The sequence below is a fragment of the Corvus moneduloides genome, chromosome 2 (assembly GCF_009650955.1).
Source record: "Corvus moneduloides isolate bCorMon1 chromosome 2, bCorMon1.pri, whole genome shotgun sequence".
In the NCBI taxonomy this organism is placed as follows: Eukaryota; Metazoa; Chordata; class Aves; order Passeriformes; family Corvidae; genus Corvus; species Corvus moneduloides.
In genome coordinates this window covers 51,043,257-51,065,813 of record NC_045477.1, presented here as the reverse complement: position 1 = coordinate 51,065,813, position 22,557 = coordinate 51,043,257, and the positions used below count along the sequence as shown (strand labels likewise).

The 22,557-nt window shown below is 38.6% G+C and overlaps 1 protein-coding gene across 8 annotated transcripts in view; it reads right to left on the bottom strand.

Annotated features, from left to right (window-relative positions):
• Positions 1–22,557, bottom strand: part of NBEA (neurobeachin) — a 467,825-nt gene extending 445,268 nt beyond the window's left edge. For 5 of the 8 annotated variants that reach the window (XM_032099584.1, XM_032099587.1, XM_032099590.1 and 2 more), the window contains exon 1: positions 22,035–22,551. In XM_032099584.1, the coding sequence (XP_031955475.1) occupies positions 22,035–22,319 (285 nt within the window). In that variant the 5' untranslated portion in view covers positions 22,320–22,551. Of the gene's footprint in view, positions 1–22,034 lie in introns of all 8 variants that reach the window. The other 3 variants (XM_032099586.1, XM_032099589.1, XM_032099592.1) reach the window with 2 other exon arrangements.

The following is a 22,557-nucleotide window of genomic DNA, read 5'->3' as shown; positions in this document are numbered from 1 at the left end:
TGGGTCCAAAAATAAACCAAGAATAAACCCACTGATTTTAACTAGGCAACTGTCCTGTAACAAGGAAGAGTACCCAGGAGACAGATGCACAATGCAAAAATATGCACAATGCCTAAAGATGCAAAATAACGAACTTGACGTTCCACTGATTTTATTCTAAACAGAGTCTGAAATCATATATATTCATAGCTTTTCTATTAGAAAATGAAAGATACATTTTATATCAAGTGTAACAAAATTGCTCAGCAAAACCAGTACAATTTGCATAGCCAATCAAAAATAGACTTCAACAGAAAAGTCTGGGTTAAAAAAATCCAGAACTGTTGTAAAACTCTAAGAAGAAAACAACAAAGTTCAAATCCCAGATTTGATTTGAATATGTCAGTACCACTAACTATACCACAAGAAGAGAGGCAATGTTGACTATGCAACAATAGATCTCAGATTAAATGAAAATTAATCACTAGCTGATTAAGAAAATATGTGCATCACCAAATTTGAGAGATCTAATTTGGTTCCTAACTACATGACTAATCTCTTGCGACAAGGGAAATGGAAAAATAAGCTTTTCTAAGGTCAACTGAAAGAAAGATTCTAACTCAGGCATTTTCCTATTTATATAAGAGTCCTTCTCCATCACTTCTCTTCTTTGAAAGGCTATGAAGTACATCTGTAGGGATGACAGCCTCAGATGTGGTAACTATTACATACTCTAATGGTCACCAACTCTCCAACTTCATTTTATCCTCCCCTGATGACACATTTGCAAGTTATCAGAGTCTCAGTAAAAGGTCTGTCAGGGAATCCATGATGCAGTGCTTGATGTGCTTCAAACTACACAATCTCACAATCCAGTAACAGGTGTAGGACTCGACTCCAGAAAAAGACTAACTACTCCACAGTATCTTTAATTACTCATTCCACAACCCCCTCAGCAGAGGGCTTTGATCACAGGACAAAAGGCACCATCTTCTCTTTTACAGGATGGTAGTTTTGTTTTTTATTCTGCTATGTTTAGGTTTTGCTGAAATATAGAAAACTATGGTATTTCCCTATTCTGTTACATGGTAAGTGCAAGCTAAATACATCTTAATTGGTGACATCACTGTGAGCACGGATCAGTTAATACCCATGTTAACACACTGCTTAGTAGCAGGATTAGTCTAGAAGTGTTAAAAAACACAGTAAATTTTGCAAGTGATTCATAAAAGCAGGTTAGGCTATTACAAACAATTAAACCAACAAGATTGAAAAAAGTGCCCCAACTTAGGAGAAGCTAAACTAGTGAAGAGTTATACAACCATCCCACCAGATCTAGTTGCAAACTAAAGGCACTGAAAAATGGCCACATTTTTTCTATACTCAAGACCAAACCATTAAAACCTGGCAATTTGATGTATCTAGGCAAAAAAAGCCATATCTCTCCTTCATCAGTGTAAATTACTTTAAAAAACAAACAAACAAACAAAAATTAAGAAGCTGCTATGAGAAATACTAAAGATTTAACAAACGCTAATCTTCTTTTAAATTCTCCTGCCCTGCCAGGAACCAAGGGAATATGAAAAAATAGCAGCATCTTGAGCTGTTGTTTAAAAAGACCAGAAACAACATGCTAGTACCGCTGCGCTTCTTTACAACAGAGTCATAGAAAAGAATAGGCAATCTGACATTTAAAGTATTTTAACATTTTAGAATAAAAAAAATAAGCCTACTGTGAATTGCTAATTGAATATACAGATCCTTATGCCCTGTACAAGGCCAAGAAGAGAGTTTTATCTTACTTTCTAATAGTGATACAAACATCAGGAAAAGAAGATCACTTAAACGAAAGCTTCTGATAAATTACCAAAGTTCAGTATCATCTGATAAACAATGTCACGGTAACAAAGTTACAGGTAGCTAAATCCAGCCAAAAGAATTAATGTAGTGCCACTACTAAATTACAGAGATGTCACTGTAGCAACAATCTTAGCTACCTGTAAGTAACCAATGTAATCCATATTTGGCTTGCACAAGTCTTGCCATTTAATTTTAGTAATGGCCTTTGCAAATTTCCACAGTATTCTCTTTCCACTAAAAAACTGAACAGTTATAAAATTTAGTTCTAGTAAAATACTCTCTCTTGCATCCCTACATCATTACTGCAATCATTTGTGACAAGAAGATCTATCCAGTGTCAGCAGGGCCAGTAAGGCAGAAGGAGAAAGTAAACCAAACAAACAGGGATTTGTTCCATGTATCACACACTTAAGCAGGAAGCAGTGGGGGAAACACAACGCAGAGGACGAAACAGAATATTTTCAAAACCAGGGGATTTAAAACTTGGGGATTATGACTTCAATCTGTTCCAGAAAGCTCATGAATAAGAAACCCAAAACCCAAACAGTAGCTAAGACTGAAAGGTATAATTCTAGAAAACACTTTTCACTCCAGTTCAGAACTGAAATGCTGGATGTAAAACATTTTTCAATTCAGCACTTCTATTGTTTTTCTGTTAAAATACGGAGTAGTCTACTACAAGAACTAAGTAAATCAGGACTCCTTGGCTTGAATAAGGCATCTGAAGAAAAGAAAATGAGAGACCCTTAAATAATGGGAGGTCCAGTCAAAAATCAATAGCTCTTGAAACATAAGAGCTAAGGCATATCACATAAAAGTGGAAAAGGTAGGTTTTAAAAGAAATGCTACACAAGCACGTTTTTAATTCCTTCCCACTAAAAACATGCTAAACATATTTTATACAGGCTAAAACACATTTTATATATGTTCTAAAGCAGCAAAACATTTCAGTGAAGGAAGGAAGAAGAAATGCATCAACAAATGCCTGTACAAAGGTGGCCAATAAAAAGTCTCAGAGCTATGTATTGCTAGCAGTTAGAGCAGCAATAGGAAAGGTCCTTATTACAAGCTCTCCCTGCTCTTTAACTCTTATCAATGCACCCACTCTTGAAAAATAGTGCAGTGGGATAGATGGGTCTTTATTGAAATTTGGCATAAACAATGAATTCTAAGCCAATATTTTTTAATGAAAAAAATCAAGACTGTCCTGTGAAAGGAGATGTTCACAGCTCAAAATAACAAGGTAAGATCTGCAGTGAAAAGAGACACACTGTTGAGGAATTAACAGTTGTACTGACAGACTCGGGCTACTTAGTTTTCCAAAGCACATACAAATTTCATTTGGTAAAGGCAGCACCAATTTCCTACCATTTATTTTCTTGTAGCAGACTCTAATGCATGGGTTTAGATGCATAGCAAAGCACGCTCACACTCACACAAACCTTACTTCAGACAGCTGTCTCAGTCCGCACTTCCTGAGGAAGACTGCAGAAGACCATGCACATGAAGTTACACACATGAGATGAGAGCAATACACAAAAAAACTGAAATACATAGAGTTCTACCTGAACACAAGGAAAAACTTCTTTACTGTGAGGGTGGCAGAGCACTAGAACAGGCTGCACAGAGAGATTGTAAAGTCTCCTTCCCTGGAGGTATTCAAAAGCCATCTGGACACAGTCCTGAGTATCATGGTCTAGGGGACCCTGCCAGGGCTGAGGGGCTGGATGAGATGACCTCCAGTGGTCTCTTCCAACATTAACAATTCTACGATATAAAATGATGTGTTGGGTCTGCCTGAGAGGAAGTTAATTTTCCCCTTAGCAGCCCTCACAGTGCTGCACTCTGTAGCTACAAAGGTGCTGATAATATGCCAGTGTTTTGGCTACTGCTGGGAAGAGCTGGCACAGCACCAAGGTTGTCTCTCCAGCATTTTTCCCCCTCACCACCCCAACAGCCAGTGAGCTGGGGATAGGCAAGATCTTGGGAGGGGACACAGTCAGGACAGCTGACCCAAACTGTCCAAAGGGATATTCCATACCATATTACAACAGTTCAGCAATTAAACCTATGAGAAAGGAGGAGGGGGGCCCCTGTTATAATGATGTTGGCCTTCCAGATCCGCCGTTACATGTGCTGCTTCCCAGGAAGCGGCAGGATACTGCCTGCTGATGGGAAGTAGAGAATAAATTTTCTATTTTCCTTTCCTTCCACATGCAGCCTTTGCTTTATTAAGCTGCCTTCATCTTCATATCACAATGTGAACTTGGAGCACACAAATCATATTTTAGATGACTAAATAAAAGATGCACTCCAGGAGTAGTCACAAAAATCAACCTGAGGAACTCCAGATCTTCAACAATAAAATATGTCATAGTTGCTAGCAGGACCAGGCTAAAATTAGTCTGAAGTAACTTCCTCCAAAATGCATATCATGTGGACACTTGCGGTGGTCTTCCAAGTCCCTGGTGCCAGCACTGATAGCTAATGTGGGATCTTTTCTCTTTCTGATAGAGGTTATCTGAAAAACAAGACAACTCTGTTCCAAAGAAGCAATCAAAGCTTAGCCACAGCTAAGTAGCAACAAAGACTTGTAGGATCCTGACATATCCAGCACTCTTCCACTAATACTATCACATCACTGTGTTTCCAGTAGCTCATTTGCATCAGCCAAAGGACTAAGTTAATTCAGTAGAATTTTAAAAATTAACAATTAAAATTAATTCAGAAAATATCTTGGATCTTGTCATGCTGGAGGTTTCATAGAAGGAATTCTGAATTTCCCAACTTGACACCCATATACTAAGATATTCAAAAGAACAACTTTTTAAAGTCTTAATTATTTATTTTTAAATCTGTAAGGCACAAACAACACTTGTTCCAAGTGAAATAGCAATCCGTGTGCAGTATCTTATAATTTCACTGGAAGTATCTTTCAGAATGCATGCAAAAAGTTATTTTAAAACTGCTCTGTCAAAAAAGCATTGTTATCAGGCATTTTTTGACTGCACACAGCTTGATAGAAATGATAAAAAACCTCCAGGTAGCAACCTTTTGATGTCCAATAAGGAAAATTTTACAACTTTAAACAGAATCCATTTTCATGGCTTTATATAAAGTCTGTCACAACAGAACACAATTTTGGTATCTTCTAGACAAAGATAGCTACATCTTTAAAAACACATGGTAATTTCAACACCTTGGTTTGTTGCAGCAAGAAGGTGATTTCCTTGGATCCAGAATCCAGATTAATGCCTCCGACAGGCAGTGAACAAAACAGAAATAAATTAAGCTCATCTGGGGATAAATTCAGTCATGACCCTCATTGTGAATGAGTGACCTGATATTCCATTTTTACTGAAGAAAAAGCCAGCGTAATGGTAACCTGCTATTAAAGCTAGGAATTTTTCCAGTGGAGACAGTAGTTCTCTGAAAAGGTGAAACAACAAATGGATTGTCAATAATCTACTGACTGTCAAGTTCAGATCCCATGGAGGTACAACCTACTTAGAAATGTAAGCTACTTACTATCCCGGCATGGAAGGAGTGTGGGGAAAGAGAACACAGCAGATCAAGGAAGAGCTCATGTTGGAAAGCTTCAACACAGCCAACCTTAATACAGTTCACAGCCTGAGACGCATCTCAATCTGATGACAACCACCACCCATGAGCACAACTCATGCTTGAATCTGGAACCCACGCAGCCCGTCCCAGGTTTTGAGCAAGTTTAGAAAAGAAAGGTACCTAGCACATTAACTCCATTTCACAAGACACAGGAGGCTCAGATGAGAGATACCCCCTTCATCTTCTGACTGAGCAGGTATTTCAGAAACACAGCAGATTTGCAAATCCTAGCTAATAGGCTTAAGTGACTGAAACAACAATAACACAATTCCCCACATAGTCCTACAAAGGGTCACAAGCACTGCTCTCTCCTCCTACTTTCATTCAATAAGCAATGATACTGACTCTGAAGAATGATTTAAAATTAGAATTTTGAAAAAAAATAAAAATCATTTTAACTACTGCTAAACTGTAATAGTGAATCTATGGAAACTGAACTGAATGGGCCTCCAAAGACAAAAAAAAAAGACTGGAAAGCTTGCATCGGATACCTTAGTTTCTCTTTCCTCTGAATAATAATATCTACCCCATATTCCACAAAGAGTCATTGAAAAGCATCAATACTTGTTTTTCATGAAAATTCAATTTTTACTTAATTTGAAAGCAAAGCCATAAACCACTGTTTGAAATACTTATAACAAGGATTATACCAAACATTACTATGAAGATCAAAGGAGACTTTAAAAATGCTACCTTATTAAACAGTGAAGATGGGAAAGTACTTAAAAAGTGAGTTATTTCAAATTTCCATTCTGAAGAAAGTAAAGTCCAACTAGGGTGAACAATGATAAAGAAATCACTGGCTAGTAAATGTCTAGAACAACTAACAGTGCCTCACTAAACAGGTATGTCCCTTTTTTAATACAGTTTTATCTTATTTAGGACAGATATGTAACTTTAGTTGCTTTTGACTGTAAGCAGTTCTATAGAGCCTTTTCCTCTCAAAGGAGCAAATTTTCTTCACCTCTAAGTAATGTGTCACCAACGCAGCCAACCAAGAAGAACCACTTGTTGAGAACAAGAAATCAAATAATGCCACATTTTTTAAAAACAAGCAACCTCTTCACATTTTTGAAAGTAAATCCAAATATTTTTAAGTATGTGAACAAAAAACCAAAATAAAACCACAGTATTTGAAAGGTACTAAATTTTTAGATCTGCACGTGTTCCATCATGCCCTCCCTCAGAGCCTACAGCTGAATACATGCCTCCTCAGTTCTGACCACCAATAATAAGAGGTCTTCCATTTTAAATTGTTCTGAGTCGTGATTTAACATTTTGTAATTGATCCAAGACTATTTTTTTTATCCTTTTAACCAATGGTCACAGTTCATCTCTTAAGACTTCAGACTCCTGTGATTCAAAACTGCTTAACAACATCTACATTAATACTGTTTTCATACCATAGAAGTGCCTCCAAATACTTATATTTACATTTATAATTTACTGATGCTCACTAGACAATCCATTTTCTTGCCATGAATTTTTAACATAGAAAATACGATCCAACTAAACAATGTGTGTGCAGTTAAATGGTAGTTTGCAATTAAACGTGCCAGACATCTGTGAAAGTCTTAACTGGTCCTGTACAAGGAAAAAGGAATGTCTCTGCAATTTTAAAAGCACACAAAATTAAACAGTGTTAATCTCACCTACACAAAGAAAATCTCATGTAAGCATCCATGGTATAACTACCAAATACAGATAAAGGCAATCAAATGTTTCCGGGTAGAACACACACATATATACTAGACTCTGGCAGTGAACCAAAACAGAAAATACTATTTGACAGTGATAAGAAGGAAGGCATTCAAACATGACCCTGAGCTTTTCTTCCATGAAAAAAGAAAAAAACTTCCAGCCTTCCTCTTTAAAATACAGATCCCCTAGTACTGCGCCATGGCAGTGTAATGCTTAACTTTAAAATTAGTTGGGTGCATTTTGAATATATCCCGAACTAACAAACTTACAAAATTCCCGTCCATTTGTTTGTTAAATTTAAATTGTAGCTTACCAGTTTACCAACAAAACAAATAAATGACAGTTTTCTAAAAACAGAGTTTTAAACAGCAGTAACTGTCTGGTAAGACTTGAAAACATTTAATTTCCTCTTTAACACACTTAATTGTAGTATTACAAGCCAGGGTAAAACATGTCACCCATTATGAACTTGTCACAATAAGAACAGATACAGTCTTCTTTCTGTTCAGCTAGAGGCTTTAAAAGCACAATGTAGCTATAGGATACAAATCCTACAAACCGCAAGTTCTGAGCCTTCCATGTGAAAGCTGGGCTTGCATTTCCAGCAGATGTGTCATAATAGGGGTGCTAGTTAATAGGAAATAATCCCAAGATGCATAAATAAAAGCTATAGAGCATCAAATGTAAGCACTTTCATCCACATCACATGGAGTGGAATGTGGAATCAATAACACAAAAAATTTAATACAAACTGTTTACTGGTATCACTGTCCTCCAAGAAGTCCCCGAATAGCTTCACATGTATGAAGAGAGACATTAGCAACCTGCATAAGAAAAGAAGCTGATTCCTCTCTGTCAAACAAGACTTTCCAGAGGTAGCAGTGGAGTTACTGAAGAGCTGTGTGCCACCGCCTGTTCTCATAACTAGTCAGAATCTATCGGGGTACCACAAATGGCAATGCACCTAGCACTGCCACTATGCATAGCTACATGTTATTCATCACTCAAAAGTATCAATCACCTTTTTTAATTATACCTCACCACTGCAAACACCAGTTGCAATTAAGAAAGTCCACAATTCAAAAGCTGAAAAGTAGCTGTTTGTCAAAATACAGACAAATTAATAGTAGTGTATAACGATCAATCCCTGCACAGAATTCTAATTCTGTTTACAACTACAAATGAAAGTATTTAAGCTACATGTGTAGCTCCTCATACCTGGTGCCCACCAAGGCACTCTATCACTGCCCTCCCTGGCTGGACGTGGGGAAAAAAACACAACAAAAGTCTCACGGGTCAAGATAAGAGCCAGAACAGAGAAGAGATCACTCAGCAATTACTATCATGGGAAAAACAGGCATGACTTGAGAAAACAAATTTATTAAAAATCATGAGTAAGAAAATTATAAATAAAATAAAACCTTAAAACACTGTCCCTCCATCCCTCTCCCTTTTTTCCAAGCTCAACTTCACTCGCAAATTTTCTCCCTCCTTCCCCCAAATAATGAAGAGGCACAAGGAATGGGGGCTGTCATTTGTCCATTTCACATTGTCTCCATCACTTCTTCCTCCTTGTTATGCTCCCATGCTCCAGCATAGTGTCCCTCCCATGGGACACATTCCTCCATGATCTTCTCCAACATGGGTCCCTTCTACAAGCTACAGTTCTTACAAAAATTGCTCCAGCATGGGTCCCTTCCACGGGGTGCAGTCCTTCAGGAATAGACTGCTGCAGCACAGGTCCTCCATGAGTTCACAAGTCATGCCAGAAAACCTGCTCCAACACAGGCTTTCCATGGGGCCACTGCCTCCTTTAGGCATCTCTCTGCTTCCTGGATCTCCACAGGCTGCAGGTCGATCTCTGCTCCCTCATGGACCTCTATGGGCTGCAGAGGAACAGCTGCCACACCATGGTCTGCACCACAGGCTGCAAGGGAATCTCTGCTCCAGCACCTAGAGCATTTCCTCTCTCTTCTTTCACTGACCTTGCTGTGTACTGGGCTGTTCCGCTCACATATTCTCACTCCTCTCTCCAGCTGCAATTGCTGCTCTGCAGTAACTTAAATCTGTTGCCCACAGTCACTGCCACCATCACTGATGGCCAGCAGTGGGTCTGTCTTGGAGCTGGCTGGCACCAGCTCTATCAGACATAGGAGAAGCTTCTCGAAGGTTCTCACAGAAACCATCTCTGTAGCCCCCCCACTACCAAAGCCTGAACACATAAACTCACTACATCCTCTGAGACCACGATTATACCACTCCAATCCCCAAACCCCACACCTTCAAAAACTGAGCATTATCCCAGACACTATCCCCATGAAGCATCATAATATATTTTTAATTTGACATTCTACTCCCCAAAGATCAGTTTTATTACTTAAAGTATTTTCCTTCTACAGCTAATTTTGATGCTTATACAATAAAAGACTTCAGGCAAGTCTTTGTTTTCAGTCACAGTACAAACCTATTGATCTGGAATGATTATTCTTAACTTAAAAATATATGAGAAGAAAAAGACCATTGAAAAATAATGAAATATTACAGGGGAAACAGAACACAGACTATGGAGCTGGAAGCTACTTACCATATAGCAGTACCAAAATGTATTAACAATTACTGCTAAATGCTACTTTTCTCAATAATTCTCTTGGCTGTATTAATTTTTAATAATGCTCGAGTAGCCTTTCATTATAGTGTTTTAAAGATCTCATTTTGCTACACTAAGTATAGACTATTTAGTTGGATTTCCATTTTCTAAATAAATAGAAATGCCAAAGAGTTCTTCTGAAGTTAGGATTGCTTTTAGACCGCAAATCTCCCTATCTCCCGGGCAATCTTCAGGATTTCTTAAAGGAATTTTAAATCAAAATTCATGTTGGCTGTACTGTCAGCTGCAGCTGTGCCATGTCCTGCTTGTACTATGAAGTATGTGATGTCCTCAACCATTCATGCTCTACAGAATGTATACGTAAGAGAATTTTTAAACCCATGATTTTTCAAAAACTAATGCAACAAACATACACAGCGAGTTCAGATGTACTGCTTAAGCAAAAACAACCCAATGCTCATGCTCAAAAATGTTCACGTGGCTTCATCAGCTTCTTACTAAGGAAGGCCTAAAATCTACTATAACTCCACAAGGAGCATATGAGAGAGGAGTTTTGAAGTAATAATTTAAACAAGGTGCTCCCAAGATTTCTCTGACCTCCAGAAAGGATTTAGATTGTAATGACACTTCTAGACTTCAACTGGTTTTTTTCTGCACTTCTGGATAATACCAGATTTTTTGGTACAAGACACATTCAGGATTGATCTCGGCCAGGATAAAATACATTGTATGTGCTGCTTTCTTTTCAGAGTGCAGTAATTTCTGGCTAAAACAGAGCTCTGCTGATGTAAATCAAGTTGAAAAGCCAGTTATGTCCTAACTCCTGCCATGAGGAAAGCTCCATTACAAGTACTTGCAGCCATTCCTAACTTCAGAGGACAGGCTAGGACCATAAACCAAAGCTACGACAAATGATCCAAGAGCTTAACTCTGGACTATAAAAGGTATTGTCTATTTACACTCTGAAACCTCTTAACTGCATTTAGTTCTAAGAGAATGAGGTCTTACTTAAAAAATTTCAACACAAAGCACTTTGAAACCCATGTCGGCTTAGACTCTGGCATTAACAGATGGTGATAATTCCCTCAGACACCTCAAAAATTAATAAAACATCATGTAACAAGTCATTTCAAGGTCTCTGTAAATCTAGGTGGATACTGCATCACTGAAAGAAGATAACCTGTTGTACATAGGATTTTCCACTCATGCTGTTAGGTTTTTATTTTTTAATGTAAAGCTTCCTTTCAATGGTACCATTTCTCAACAGCTAAACTTCATCTACACAATTAACAATTTGGGTAATTCTGATACATTTCTGATACTGTCAAAAAAAAAAAAAGACTCAGCTGGAAAAACATCAGCTTCAACAGCTTAAAAATTATCAGCCTCACTCAGCTGAAACTTCTGCTTCCCCCCTTTCCCATCCTTCTTGATTGTGCTTAGGTACACTACAGGCTCTAAATACATTAGAAACATGTTTGCATTAGTTTGAGTTGTTGGGTTTCTGAAAAAGGGAAAGTTAAACTACAGCTTCACGTGACAAAATGGATTACAGACTCGAAAACTACTTTTTTATCTGAGACAAGACAAGCAAATAAGTGAGTGTATCCAAATTTGTTCTTAAATATAATTTAATCACACTCTATTAAGGAAATAAAACTGCAAACAAACACATACTATTTTACTATAGTTCGTTTTCCCTTGTTATAGAATCACCATAGAACAGCTTGGATTTGAAGAGACCTTGAAGATCATCTAATTCTAATCCCCCTACTACAGGCAGGAACACCTTCCACTAGACCAGGTTGCTCAAAGCCCCATCCAAACTGGCCTTGAAAGTATAAAAAAACCCTTATACTAATAAGGGAAATTATCACAACTGTGAGCACTGGGAATAACCTGCTTTTGGATTTTAGAAAATACCTGTAATTATCAACTTCACTGAAGAACCATCCATTTTAAAGACTGTATCAGCTCCTATTCAGCGAGCACTATATTTAAAATGTCAAATACTGTACTGTATCAACTGTGAAAGACTGATTACCTCCCAGCAACTAAGCCTACACATTGTTCTAGTTACAATGTGTTTATTACTGTATAGTATAAGTTACTTTGAATAAATGCTTTTCTGTTCACGAAACATGAACTATAAAAATTTTGTTACACAATCATCTGTTTCATATATTACAGTTTCTAAGTTGCTTACAGTTATATGCACATAAAGTGCTATTGAATATTTAATCTATAAATATGAGACTATAAAGAAATGAATTTATTATTTTTGACAAACCCAATACAGAATTTCAACAACCTTGGCTCTATACTGAATTTTATATGTTTATTTTTCCTACTAATATCAAGCATCTACAGCTTTGAAAACTATGCTAACAGCTCTTCTAGTTTAATTTCATTTCACACGAATTTGTTGAATAAGGTAGTATTTATAGTATATGTAAGGAGCCACAAAGTTTCATTAACTCAGTATTATGCCATTAACTTTGTACTTTCTCAGCAAAATATCAAATGTAGCTACATTTTATATTTCTGAAATCCAAGAAATAAAGCTTACACACAACCATAATGGTGATTTGCAGAACTGACAGACAGTCTTGGTTTGTGTTTCACCCAAGACTATCTATTAACAAGCAGGCGCAACAGATGAAAAGCAAATGCTCACTGCTGTGGCTCACCAAGGTCTGTTTTTTTCTTGGCTGCATGTGGTGCAAATTGTCCTTTGCTGAGTTAAGTATTGCTACATTGGATTATTTGTGGTAGATATTGCAGTTCATACTGTGAGATGAGGAAGAGGATTGCTATAATTAAAAGGCTTCTGAGACCCCACCTCCCACTTTTTGTCATCTGCACGAGGAGAATAAAGATATATAATAAATGTGTGAATGATTAAGGAATTGGAACATCTGACATACAAAGAAAGGCTGAAGGGAGCTGGGATTATTCAGCCTTAAGAAGAGAAGGTTTGAAGAGATCTTATAAATGTGCATTTGTAGCGGGGGGTAAGGTGGGCAGGGAGTAGGCACCAGGGAGCCAGACTCTTCTCAATGGTGTGTAAGAGCCCAGGATAGTATGACAAAGTTTCTTTTCAGATGGACTCAATTCACTTCAGCCTTGGATAGTAGACTCAACTCCAACAAGGTCTTCTTGTAAGTCTATTTCTGCATTCACGCAGTGCTCTCTAAGGTATCAAAAGATGCAATTGTTACTGCAACATTTCCATGAGAAACAAGAGCAGATAAAAAAGTCTTTCAAATCACCTAATAAGCTACATAAAACAAAACAAACAAAAACCAGACTTCTACAGGTGCTCTGAAGATATATATGCCATAGCTGAAGATACAGAAGCAGCAGTAGCAAAGATTTTTGGAACCCCAGAAACTAAAACACGAGGCAAGGGCTCCACAAGTCTCTTGAGGGGAAACAGAAGAATGAAATAGCTCCCATCTCCTGAGCATATTGCTTGGAAGACCTTATTCAATCCAAGGCAGTCTTACTCCAATGTTTCCGTAAGTTTCAGCCATTCAGTAGATAATTATTAACAGCCAAGAAGCCATCAGAGATATGACTCATAAATACTGCACACACCTTGCCATTTAGAAAAACAGGTAATTCATTTTGCTGGAACAACAGCAGGAAAAGAGGGGGTGCCGAGCACTCATTGGAACTCTCAACCTCAAAGGAAAACAGCAAAAGCCACCAGCTTTGAAAGTATAACACACAACTTAGTAAGGTTCTTTACCTCCTTCCTTATTCCATAACTTAACATAGCTAAAAATGCAGCTTTCAGAGGCCCCTCATTAAAGTTCATTATTGACATAAAAATTATTTTTTGAAGATGGATGAAGCTGATTTTTTTCCTATAAAACAGGCTTTCTTCTCTTTTCAGGCAAAAACTCTTTACCCATTCTCTCAACATTCCAATTCCTGCAATTAAACAGATGCAGTTAATGTCCTTTAGCAAAGATGCTGAATCCCCAAGTCCATTCTCCAGACCCCTGGGAGGCTCATTCTCCCTGCATTCTCGTATCTGCTAGTTGATGTTTGCTCCCATTATGAAGATCCTATGCAACTGGAGCTGATATAGCTCTGTAGGTCCATTCTGACGTGTGTGTCCTATTGGAAGGAGCAGGCAGCTTTCCTGTTCTGCCAGCTATAGAAACATACATTCGACTTTAAGCAGGAATGCACCCCTGATTTCAAATCTCTTTTCCCCCTTTTTTTTTTTTTTAATTAGAGGTTTTTAACTTTAACAGTGACATAGGAAGATTTTTTGCTCCCAATTAAATCAAGAAATATTTTTTTATGCAGTGAGCTACATTAAATATTGCTGAAAAAAACTCTGACTGCTCAGGCATGAGAATACAAAACAGCTTGGCTTCAGTTGGTTCATTTCTAGCTTGAGTGTGTATTTCATGGCTACTATTCTATATTTAATGAAAGCATATTTTATTGTTTTCTGTAACTGTAGTAAGGGTCTGTTGCAACAGGTTTGTATGGGATTCTTTCTCATCAAAGGATAGGTTTTCAAATTCATGTTTGTGTTTGTAAATATTCAAACTATTTTCTTTTTATGAAACAAAACTTAAAAATCTCAAACCTGCTACAGTGACTCTTAAAGCAGGCAATCAAAATTCAATAAAAGTTGGAAAATTTCATGTAATTTAGTATTTATCACAGAATATGAAGACTTAAAAAGCAAAAAAAAGAAGTGAGATCACATAAAACTGATTACAATGCCTCATTGGTTTTGAAGAATCTGCTGAAAGAATGAGTATTTCCATCCTCCTGTCTACACTGTCCCAGTACTACAAAAGCCATGAGGTAACAAAAAGCATGATATGAATAACAACTTCACTTGTTAGCGAATATTTTGCCCTATCTCACTTTCAGCTAATTCCAAAACTTAATACTTATTCTGCATAGTTAAAGAAGGCTTTCAACTCTTAAACAAAAGGGCAGTGAAAGAAACATCATTTTGCAAAGACAGATGCCAAGCATTTGTAAGCTGTTGAACAGCATTAGCAGTACTCGCATTTGTACAAGCTTTCAGTGAATTGTCATGTTGGAAGGATTTCAGTGATGCAACCCAATTTTAAAGGGAAGCAGTGTAGTCACATTACAGGGTTGTGTTAAAATAAATAAATTGACATTGCTGGTATAAACCTCAGTAACACCACTACTTACTTATTTACCAAAGGTTAATATTTTCCATCTATGTCAAAAGTACAAAAAAAGCTAAACTGTAAAAATTACTGGAATGCAATTTTAGCAGACAATCAGTAGGTTCATCAGACGTCAAGGTGCTTCTCTACTGGAAACAAAAGGTAATCTTTCTCTTAGATATTAATGTCATTAACAATCCTCTTAAATTGGAAGTTAGGAAATTACAGTTCAAACAGCTGAAATCCATCTCAATCCTATAGTTGAAGTGGATGTTTCTATCATTAAGGAAGTAATATGTGACTCTCCACAAATAAAATATTTTTTAATTGTTCATTATCTTCATGTTGATGACCATATATTGGATACTGTATCATTACAGTACATCTATGCCAAGCTCTTGCAAGACAGATGTGGAAGGTAGGTCATCAAATTCAAAACTGATGTTTCAAAAGATCTGCTGCCTCTGATTATAAAAGCAAGTTCTAAATTTGATTCAGACTTGAAGAAAGCTTAAAGGTTCTGTCCATGCAAGAATTAGTAAAACTCTACAATGGGTATTCCCATAAAAACAAATGGTAATGAATGATCAAATTTCACTAAAAAATAAATGGAACTTCATCAGCATGAACACACACTACTACAGTGACCCTCTGGCCACCAGGCACATTGAATATATAATGAGGTAGCTACAATGATACTGTTCTGTGTAAAGTACAGTAAAACACCATACACTAATGGAAGAGCAACACAAATTAATCTGAAATAGATTTACTGAGACAGGCTAAAATAAAAAATGGAAAAGGTGCAGAACCAAGTAATGAACAGGTAAGACTAAGAGGTTGACTCAAAATAGCTTAGACAGCTTATTAAGTTAACATTCTGTTAATACGGTGCACAGCATTTATCAGAAAAGATTCAGTTTTGGTACTAACCCAATCACAGATTTCATTTCACTTTGACTAAATTCAAAACAGTGCAAAACGGGAACAAACACTTCGGTAGGAATTCAGAGACGATTATGCAGGTTTCAAGTGTTAGTTTTTGGTTGGGTTTTTTTAAGGATGCAATATAGACAGTTATTCATATATTTAAGATGTATGAGTGAAGACATTGAAAAGCACTAACATGAAAGAAAAAACTGCACCACAGCCTCTTAGACCTCAGCCTCATCAATGTTATGAGCCATGGCCCCAAGTTCTACCCCTATGAGTACTCATCTGAAAGTAGGGAGGGGAGAAATAAGGAGCGTAGAGAGAAAGGTTAGTGTATAACCCAGTACACAGCTAAACACTTAGTCTTGTAAAACACATGGCTTAAATGGGGCATCAGGTCACAGTTTTGTAAAAATAGCATCCTGATAGAGAAAGGTGCTAACAGCAGGTTAGGGTACAGGTAGGGTCTCAGGAGGGACTAGGGGGAAAGGTGGTGGATTGCAGGGGTTTTTTCAATACCAGTCTCACAACTTTATTACTTCAGTGTGACAAAAATAAAAAAACCTCTAAGTATTCACCTCCCTTATAATCCATGAACTGAATCCTGTAAAGACAAGTGAGAAGTAAAGTTAAGTAAGATGTAAAGCTAAGAAGAAAATAGCTATTCAGAGTTAAGCATTAAGGAACACTCAGTTACATGCTCAACAAGACAGATTTTTAAAAGTTATCGCCTATAGGAATGTATCAACTCCTCATAACAGAACTCCAGCAGATTCCAAGCCACCTGCTGAGATACCATTAGTGCTTTACGACTGATACAAGGATTGAAAAAGCTTCTCAGCCATAAGCACTTATTGCCAAAGATTAGATTGAAAAGCCCCCAAAAAATCAGTTATACTAAAATAATTAAATGAACATTCAGTCATCCAAGGATTTTCTGTAACCAAAACTAAGTTTTCCACAGAAGCATTAAATGATGACAACAGCTATGGTATTCTAAAGTAGCTGCCCATGGAATGTTATGACAAACTCTCACATTAGATACTCTCTTTTCATCTGGCTCTGGTAGCTTGTACAGTAATGTCCAAACACAGATTAGCTGGATAGACGAGCAGGGACCAAAGGACCAGTGGGACAGACAGTAACTTGGACAAGGACTGCCACCTTCAGTTAAGTATTACCTAAACAAAAAGCAAACAAACAAAACCCCCAAAAGATCCCAACTTCAAAGATTCCCCAAACTCCACTTTTTTGATTAGTACCATCTACCAGCAGAGAATTATACTCAAAATGAGAAGGCTTTCACCAAGAAAATGCAGTAAGATTCTCAAGCCTGCAAAGCTAGTTCCACAAGAAAAACAGAAGTCATATGATGGAGGCTACAGCTCAGGAGGCCCACGCTTTCTCAGACTACAACTGCATCCAATGAACAAAAGTGTTTCTTCCTCCCCACATAAAAGTAGAACTGTGCTATGGGACAGTGCAGCAACCAAACTGTAAATGGATTCAAAGAACTCGAATACCAAAGTCAACTACAGCTTAAGAAGACCCTCAACCAACCTCTGAAAAAAAGAAGTACCAAAGGAAAAAAAAATAAAAACCATCTTTCTTCCACAGGCCTCCCTTTACATTTTTCCTTATGCCCAGTACTACAGAAAGCCTGTAGATCTCTCACATAATTCAACCCATTTGCTCTGAAGCTGCAAACGCCACTCCTACGAGTAGACAATGTGACAGAGCACTAAAAAATGGCTTACCTCTTGTGATGGGTGACTAACACTGAAGTAGGATGGAACAGCCAAGAAAACGAGAAGAGCTAGGCAGAAGCGTGGGCTGCAGTCAACAAGAACAGAAAAAGACTTTTTGAACTAAGCCTGGTGTTTGACCTACTTCGTACAAGCACTCTCTAGCCTGACAAAACATACATAAAAGCTTTCCAGATTGCACAAGGAGAACCCTGGTCAGCTACACCTGTATCAGACTGAAATCTGTTCAAATCTGCATCACATCATCTGTTCAAGACGCCCAGGCAAAATGAGCAGCATGTTTCAGCACCAGTCACAACTTTTTAGTATCATTCAGCTTCCTGTTCACCTTGCTTATTGTGCACTGCCACAGAATCAGCACTACAAACCCCAAAATTAAAAATGCTAGGAAATTCAAACTGGAACAGAGAAAGGTTCCTAAAAGCTAAGAAACAATGCAACTCACATAGTTGTGTTTGATCAAAGATGGCCAAACAAGAGTCAGTTAAAACATACACAGAAGAAAAAATTCCCAAGACCACCAAAATACTGGAAAAGCAAAGAATTGAGAAAGCAAGTCAGTAAAATAATGGAAGGAAAGACCAGTCAAGGTGTATTCAAGAAAACATATTAAAATCATGTGTAGGAACTCTGCACTAGGAAATCAGATAAACAAAAGTAGATGAAGTAGAATACAGATAGACTGACCCACTTCCACTTTAATATCACATTTTCTGGAGCACATGGGGTAGAATTTTATTTTAAACATCAGTCTAACGGCAACAAGCACATCTACCATGCAATAACAACATCCTTGACAGCACCCTAAGAAAACTAATAGAGCTGTTCAAAGGGGAAAGGTCTCCTCATCAATGGAAGCACAGAACTGGTGTCAAAATACCCCAAAGAGAAATCCCTCAGAGCAATTAGAGGATTACACTGTTTTTAAGGAAAGCCCTTTCCAGTTTGGTGCTTTGCAGTACACAAGGGTCAGTGAACACACATCTCAGAGAGAGCATGCTGAGCCTGGGAATTCATATTAAACCCACGGACCAAAACCAAAATAAGCACCATCACAGGAGAATGCATGTGATACAGCGAGGCAGAAATGTAAAAAGAATACAATATTCTACAAAATCATTCTAAAAAAGCATTCAGCTCATAGATTCTTAAGATCTTCTGACCTTCACAGTACTAACACCAGCAGGTCTTTCTAAGGATAACTGAGTCCTTCATAGGCATTGGCATACAAAAGGTTGAACCCTCTCTTCATTATGTCTTTCGCTATAATGTTAAACAATGAAAAATAACACAAGTAATACTAGATATTCTACAAAGTGATACTCCATTAAACAAGTTCACCAGTTTAACAGAACTTTGTACACAGCAAGTTCTGAGGAAACACTAAGTAAAGTACCAAGAGAAACAACCAATCTCACAACAATGAAGGCATGCCAAAGAACAAATACTGTCTGAGCTGAAAGTGCACTGTTAAAATTTGGAAAAGCTGAAAATCCAACAAGATATTAGACCAGAAAGATTTTCAGCACTGCAAAAAATACACTTCCTCACCTCATAGATACAATAAATCACTATGTCTATCATTATCAGAAGGCACTACATGATTAAGTCCAAATGCAGTAATAGAGATCACAGTGTGTGGCCACCAAAACAAACATTCAAAGATAGAAACTCTTCAAGAGAAACCCAAAAAGCACAATTTAACAGGAAAGAAGAGTGACGACCTCCATGACAAGGGCACAGCAAATCAAAGTTTTGTCTCGGACATTTAATGCTGCTTCCACACAGATTCAGGAAGAATGAACAGACTTATTTAAGCTTTACACAAAAGACAGCAATAATCTCAGATAATAAAATTTAAAAAGTATCTCCATCTTTAACTTATGATTCTCTCTGATAATAAAACATCTCAGCTATGCAGAATTCTTATACTAAAAAGCTATTACCAAAAGGCTTATAGCAACCCAATATGGCATAGTATAGGTTATATTTCTCTCAGAAACTTAACAGATCAACTGATGTATCAAAACAAGATCAGCTCTTTAGCACTGCTCAGTCAGTATCACACTTGCATCAAAAGTCATTCAGGAGTAGTACAGGTAAAGACTGAAGAAAAGAAAACAACAAAAATACCAGACTAAATAGTTCTCTCTACCCCCAGCCACCCCCTGAAAAATGCTAAAATAGCAAACTGCACTTTATTTCAAGTTGCTACTGAAATCCTTAATACAGAATCAGACAATGTTTAGTAGTTTAGGCATATGCCATCAGCTTTAGTTTGTATCTGCCATATCTCCTGTTTGTTTCACATGTGAGTAAATTAAGTTTAAAATATAAAAAAATAATTTTGAAACATTTACTGCCTTGAGAAAAAAAAAATTACAGACACAATATAATCTCTCTCTGCTTTGTGAATACTGACTGTTGTATATTAGAGTCCATCTGTTAAGTAATGACTGATCCAGGATGCATCGCTGCTGCAGCAGACTCACAAGCAGTTTCACATTCATATATGTCTCCCAGTGCTGAGAGAACTGTTTAAACACTCTTGTGTTTATTTTAAAATATAAACATTGTTTTCAGAAACAGGAACTAATTAGCAGGTCTGTCTTATATGTAAGCAATGGATGTCCTCCACACAGATATCAAAACATACTCTTAACCTCTCCACCAAAGACAAGCCAATGTTAATCCAGTTGCTGGTGCACTAACAACCAGAATTAAAATGAGCTTAAATATCAGTAAGAATGAAAGAAGAAAGAAAACCAGAAAAGGATTAAACATCTTTGTATCCGTCATGATCTACACAAAGCCAGTTAATAAAATAACTGCATGTCATCCACTTATTTTGAGTGCTACTTTTAAAGAAATGGGTAATAAACCAATGAAGTTATGATGACTTGTACCACACTTGTACAAAGAACAAAAATAAAATTTACAAGTCACATTTCAAGCTGTCAAACAGCTTGTAGAGAGGAATGGGAAATATACCAGATTACTGTTTTGACATATTCACAAAACTATCAGTTTTAACCCTGTGTGTTCAGATAAGCCATAAATATTAAAATGATCTGACCAAATTACGTCCTTCCCTGCATGCTGCAGCTTTTCCACTCAGTCTGTGCTAGGTCAAATGCAAATAACTGTCAAACAGAAGAATACATCTTTTTAAAGTGTTTGAAACAAAATATATTCTTTACATGACTTTGTATAAAATGATTAGAGGTTAGAAGCATTAAACTCATTTGAAACAAAGGCAGTTTCAATTAATTGCCATTCAGTTTTGAGCAGACATTTTTCTATCCTATTCTATGTGCAAAATTTGAGGGTATTTCATTGACTGAACTGCTTCAAAAGCTTTGCTGCAGCAAATCTCGCATTCAGGAACAGCACCAAATTGCACATAATTGAAAGTGATTCATTTTTAGATGCACTCGCTTGGCTTCTGTGGATTCCTCAGGCTTTGGTGTAGGTAGCGCAAAAACATTAAGTCATACAGTCCTGCAGTAACTCTTTCACTCCATGAAGTGAGCAGCTGACTAAGGAGGTACATTTTAGCATTTTCTCCTTGTTTCGGCTATTGACCCCTGTACAATAGTATTTTGCAACACACAGACCTTCGACCAAAGTAGCAACAGCACTTACTTTGCAGACAAGAATGTGTTTTGGAAAGCATGGCAGGTTATTAAGACATGGGCAACCCAATACAATACTGCAATACAACTAACTCTTTATTACAGATATTAAAGCATACTAAATCCTTGCAAAAATCTCCCTCCTCCCCTTTCCTCCACATAAAATGCTCAACTAGCTCTGATCTAACAGGGTTAAACCCTTCACATGTTTCAGCCACCTAGAAAAGATACCAGCTCAGGCTGGGTTTTTTTAACGTTTTTCAATTAAAACCAGATACTACATTTATGCCACTCTTCTTCCCAAGAGGAAGCTACTAGGTTAAAGGGCAGTGTCCATAACACGAATTTGCGAATTACTTAATCTCCTTATTTTTCTCACTGTAAATTGCACACACTACATTCTGCAGGAGGCGGCCGGGACGAGGCACTGGGAAGGGGAAGTGGCCTGTCTGTACTAGGCAGGGTCCTGCGTGGAGTTTAGGGAGCGCTGAGGGGGCTTCTGTCACACGCACGACGAGGAGATGAGCAGGTCGCGGCATTAACGAGGAGAGAGAGGCACAAGAGGAGTTTGGGAAGGAAGGATGGTTGGAGAAGGGCCGTACGTGTAGGAGGGACACGGGGGCTGGGAGGATGCAGGTCCCTGTCGGGTGGCACAGGGGCGGAGGGGAGCGGGAGCAGCCTCGGGCGGAGGTGGGCTGCGCGGGCCGGTGCCCGCCGGGGCGTCACCGCGGCGGGGTGCCCGGCCGCTTACCAGGTTCAGCACCGTCTCCACGATGTCCCGGTTGCTGACCTCCCCAACCTGGATGAGTCCGATGAGAACGGCGAATTTCATCCGGATATTGCGGATCGGCACCGACGGGTTAATCATCCCCGCGGGGAGCACCACGGACCCGGAGCCCGACGCCCTCAGCTCCCCCATCGCCACGACGCTGCTGCCGCTGCCGCCTCCGCCGCCGCCTCCACCACCACCGGCCCCGACGGAGATGAGTCCCGCGGGCTGCGGGTCCGGCCCCGACACCGGCTTCTCGCTCGCCATTTACCCCCCGCCGTTACCGGCACCTGCCGCCGCCGCCTCCCCGCCCGGCCGGGCCGAGCCGCGCATCCACCGCAGTCGCACCCGGCGGGGCCGCAGGGAGCCGGCCCGAGGCGCAGGCACTGTCCCAGGAGCCGCTCCCCCGCTCCGCTATAATGAGGGATTATTATGGGCGCCGATGCCCCGTTAGCCGAGGGCTGCCCGGCCGGGGCCGCCTCCCCGCCGCGAGGCCGGGGACGCG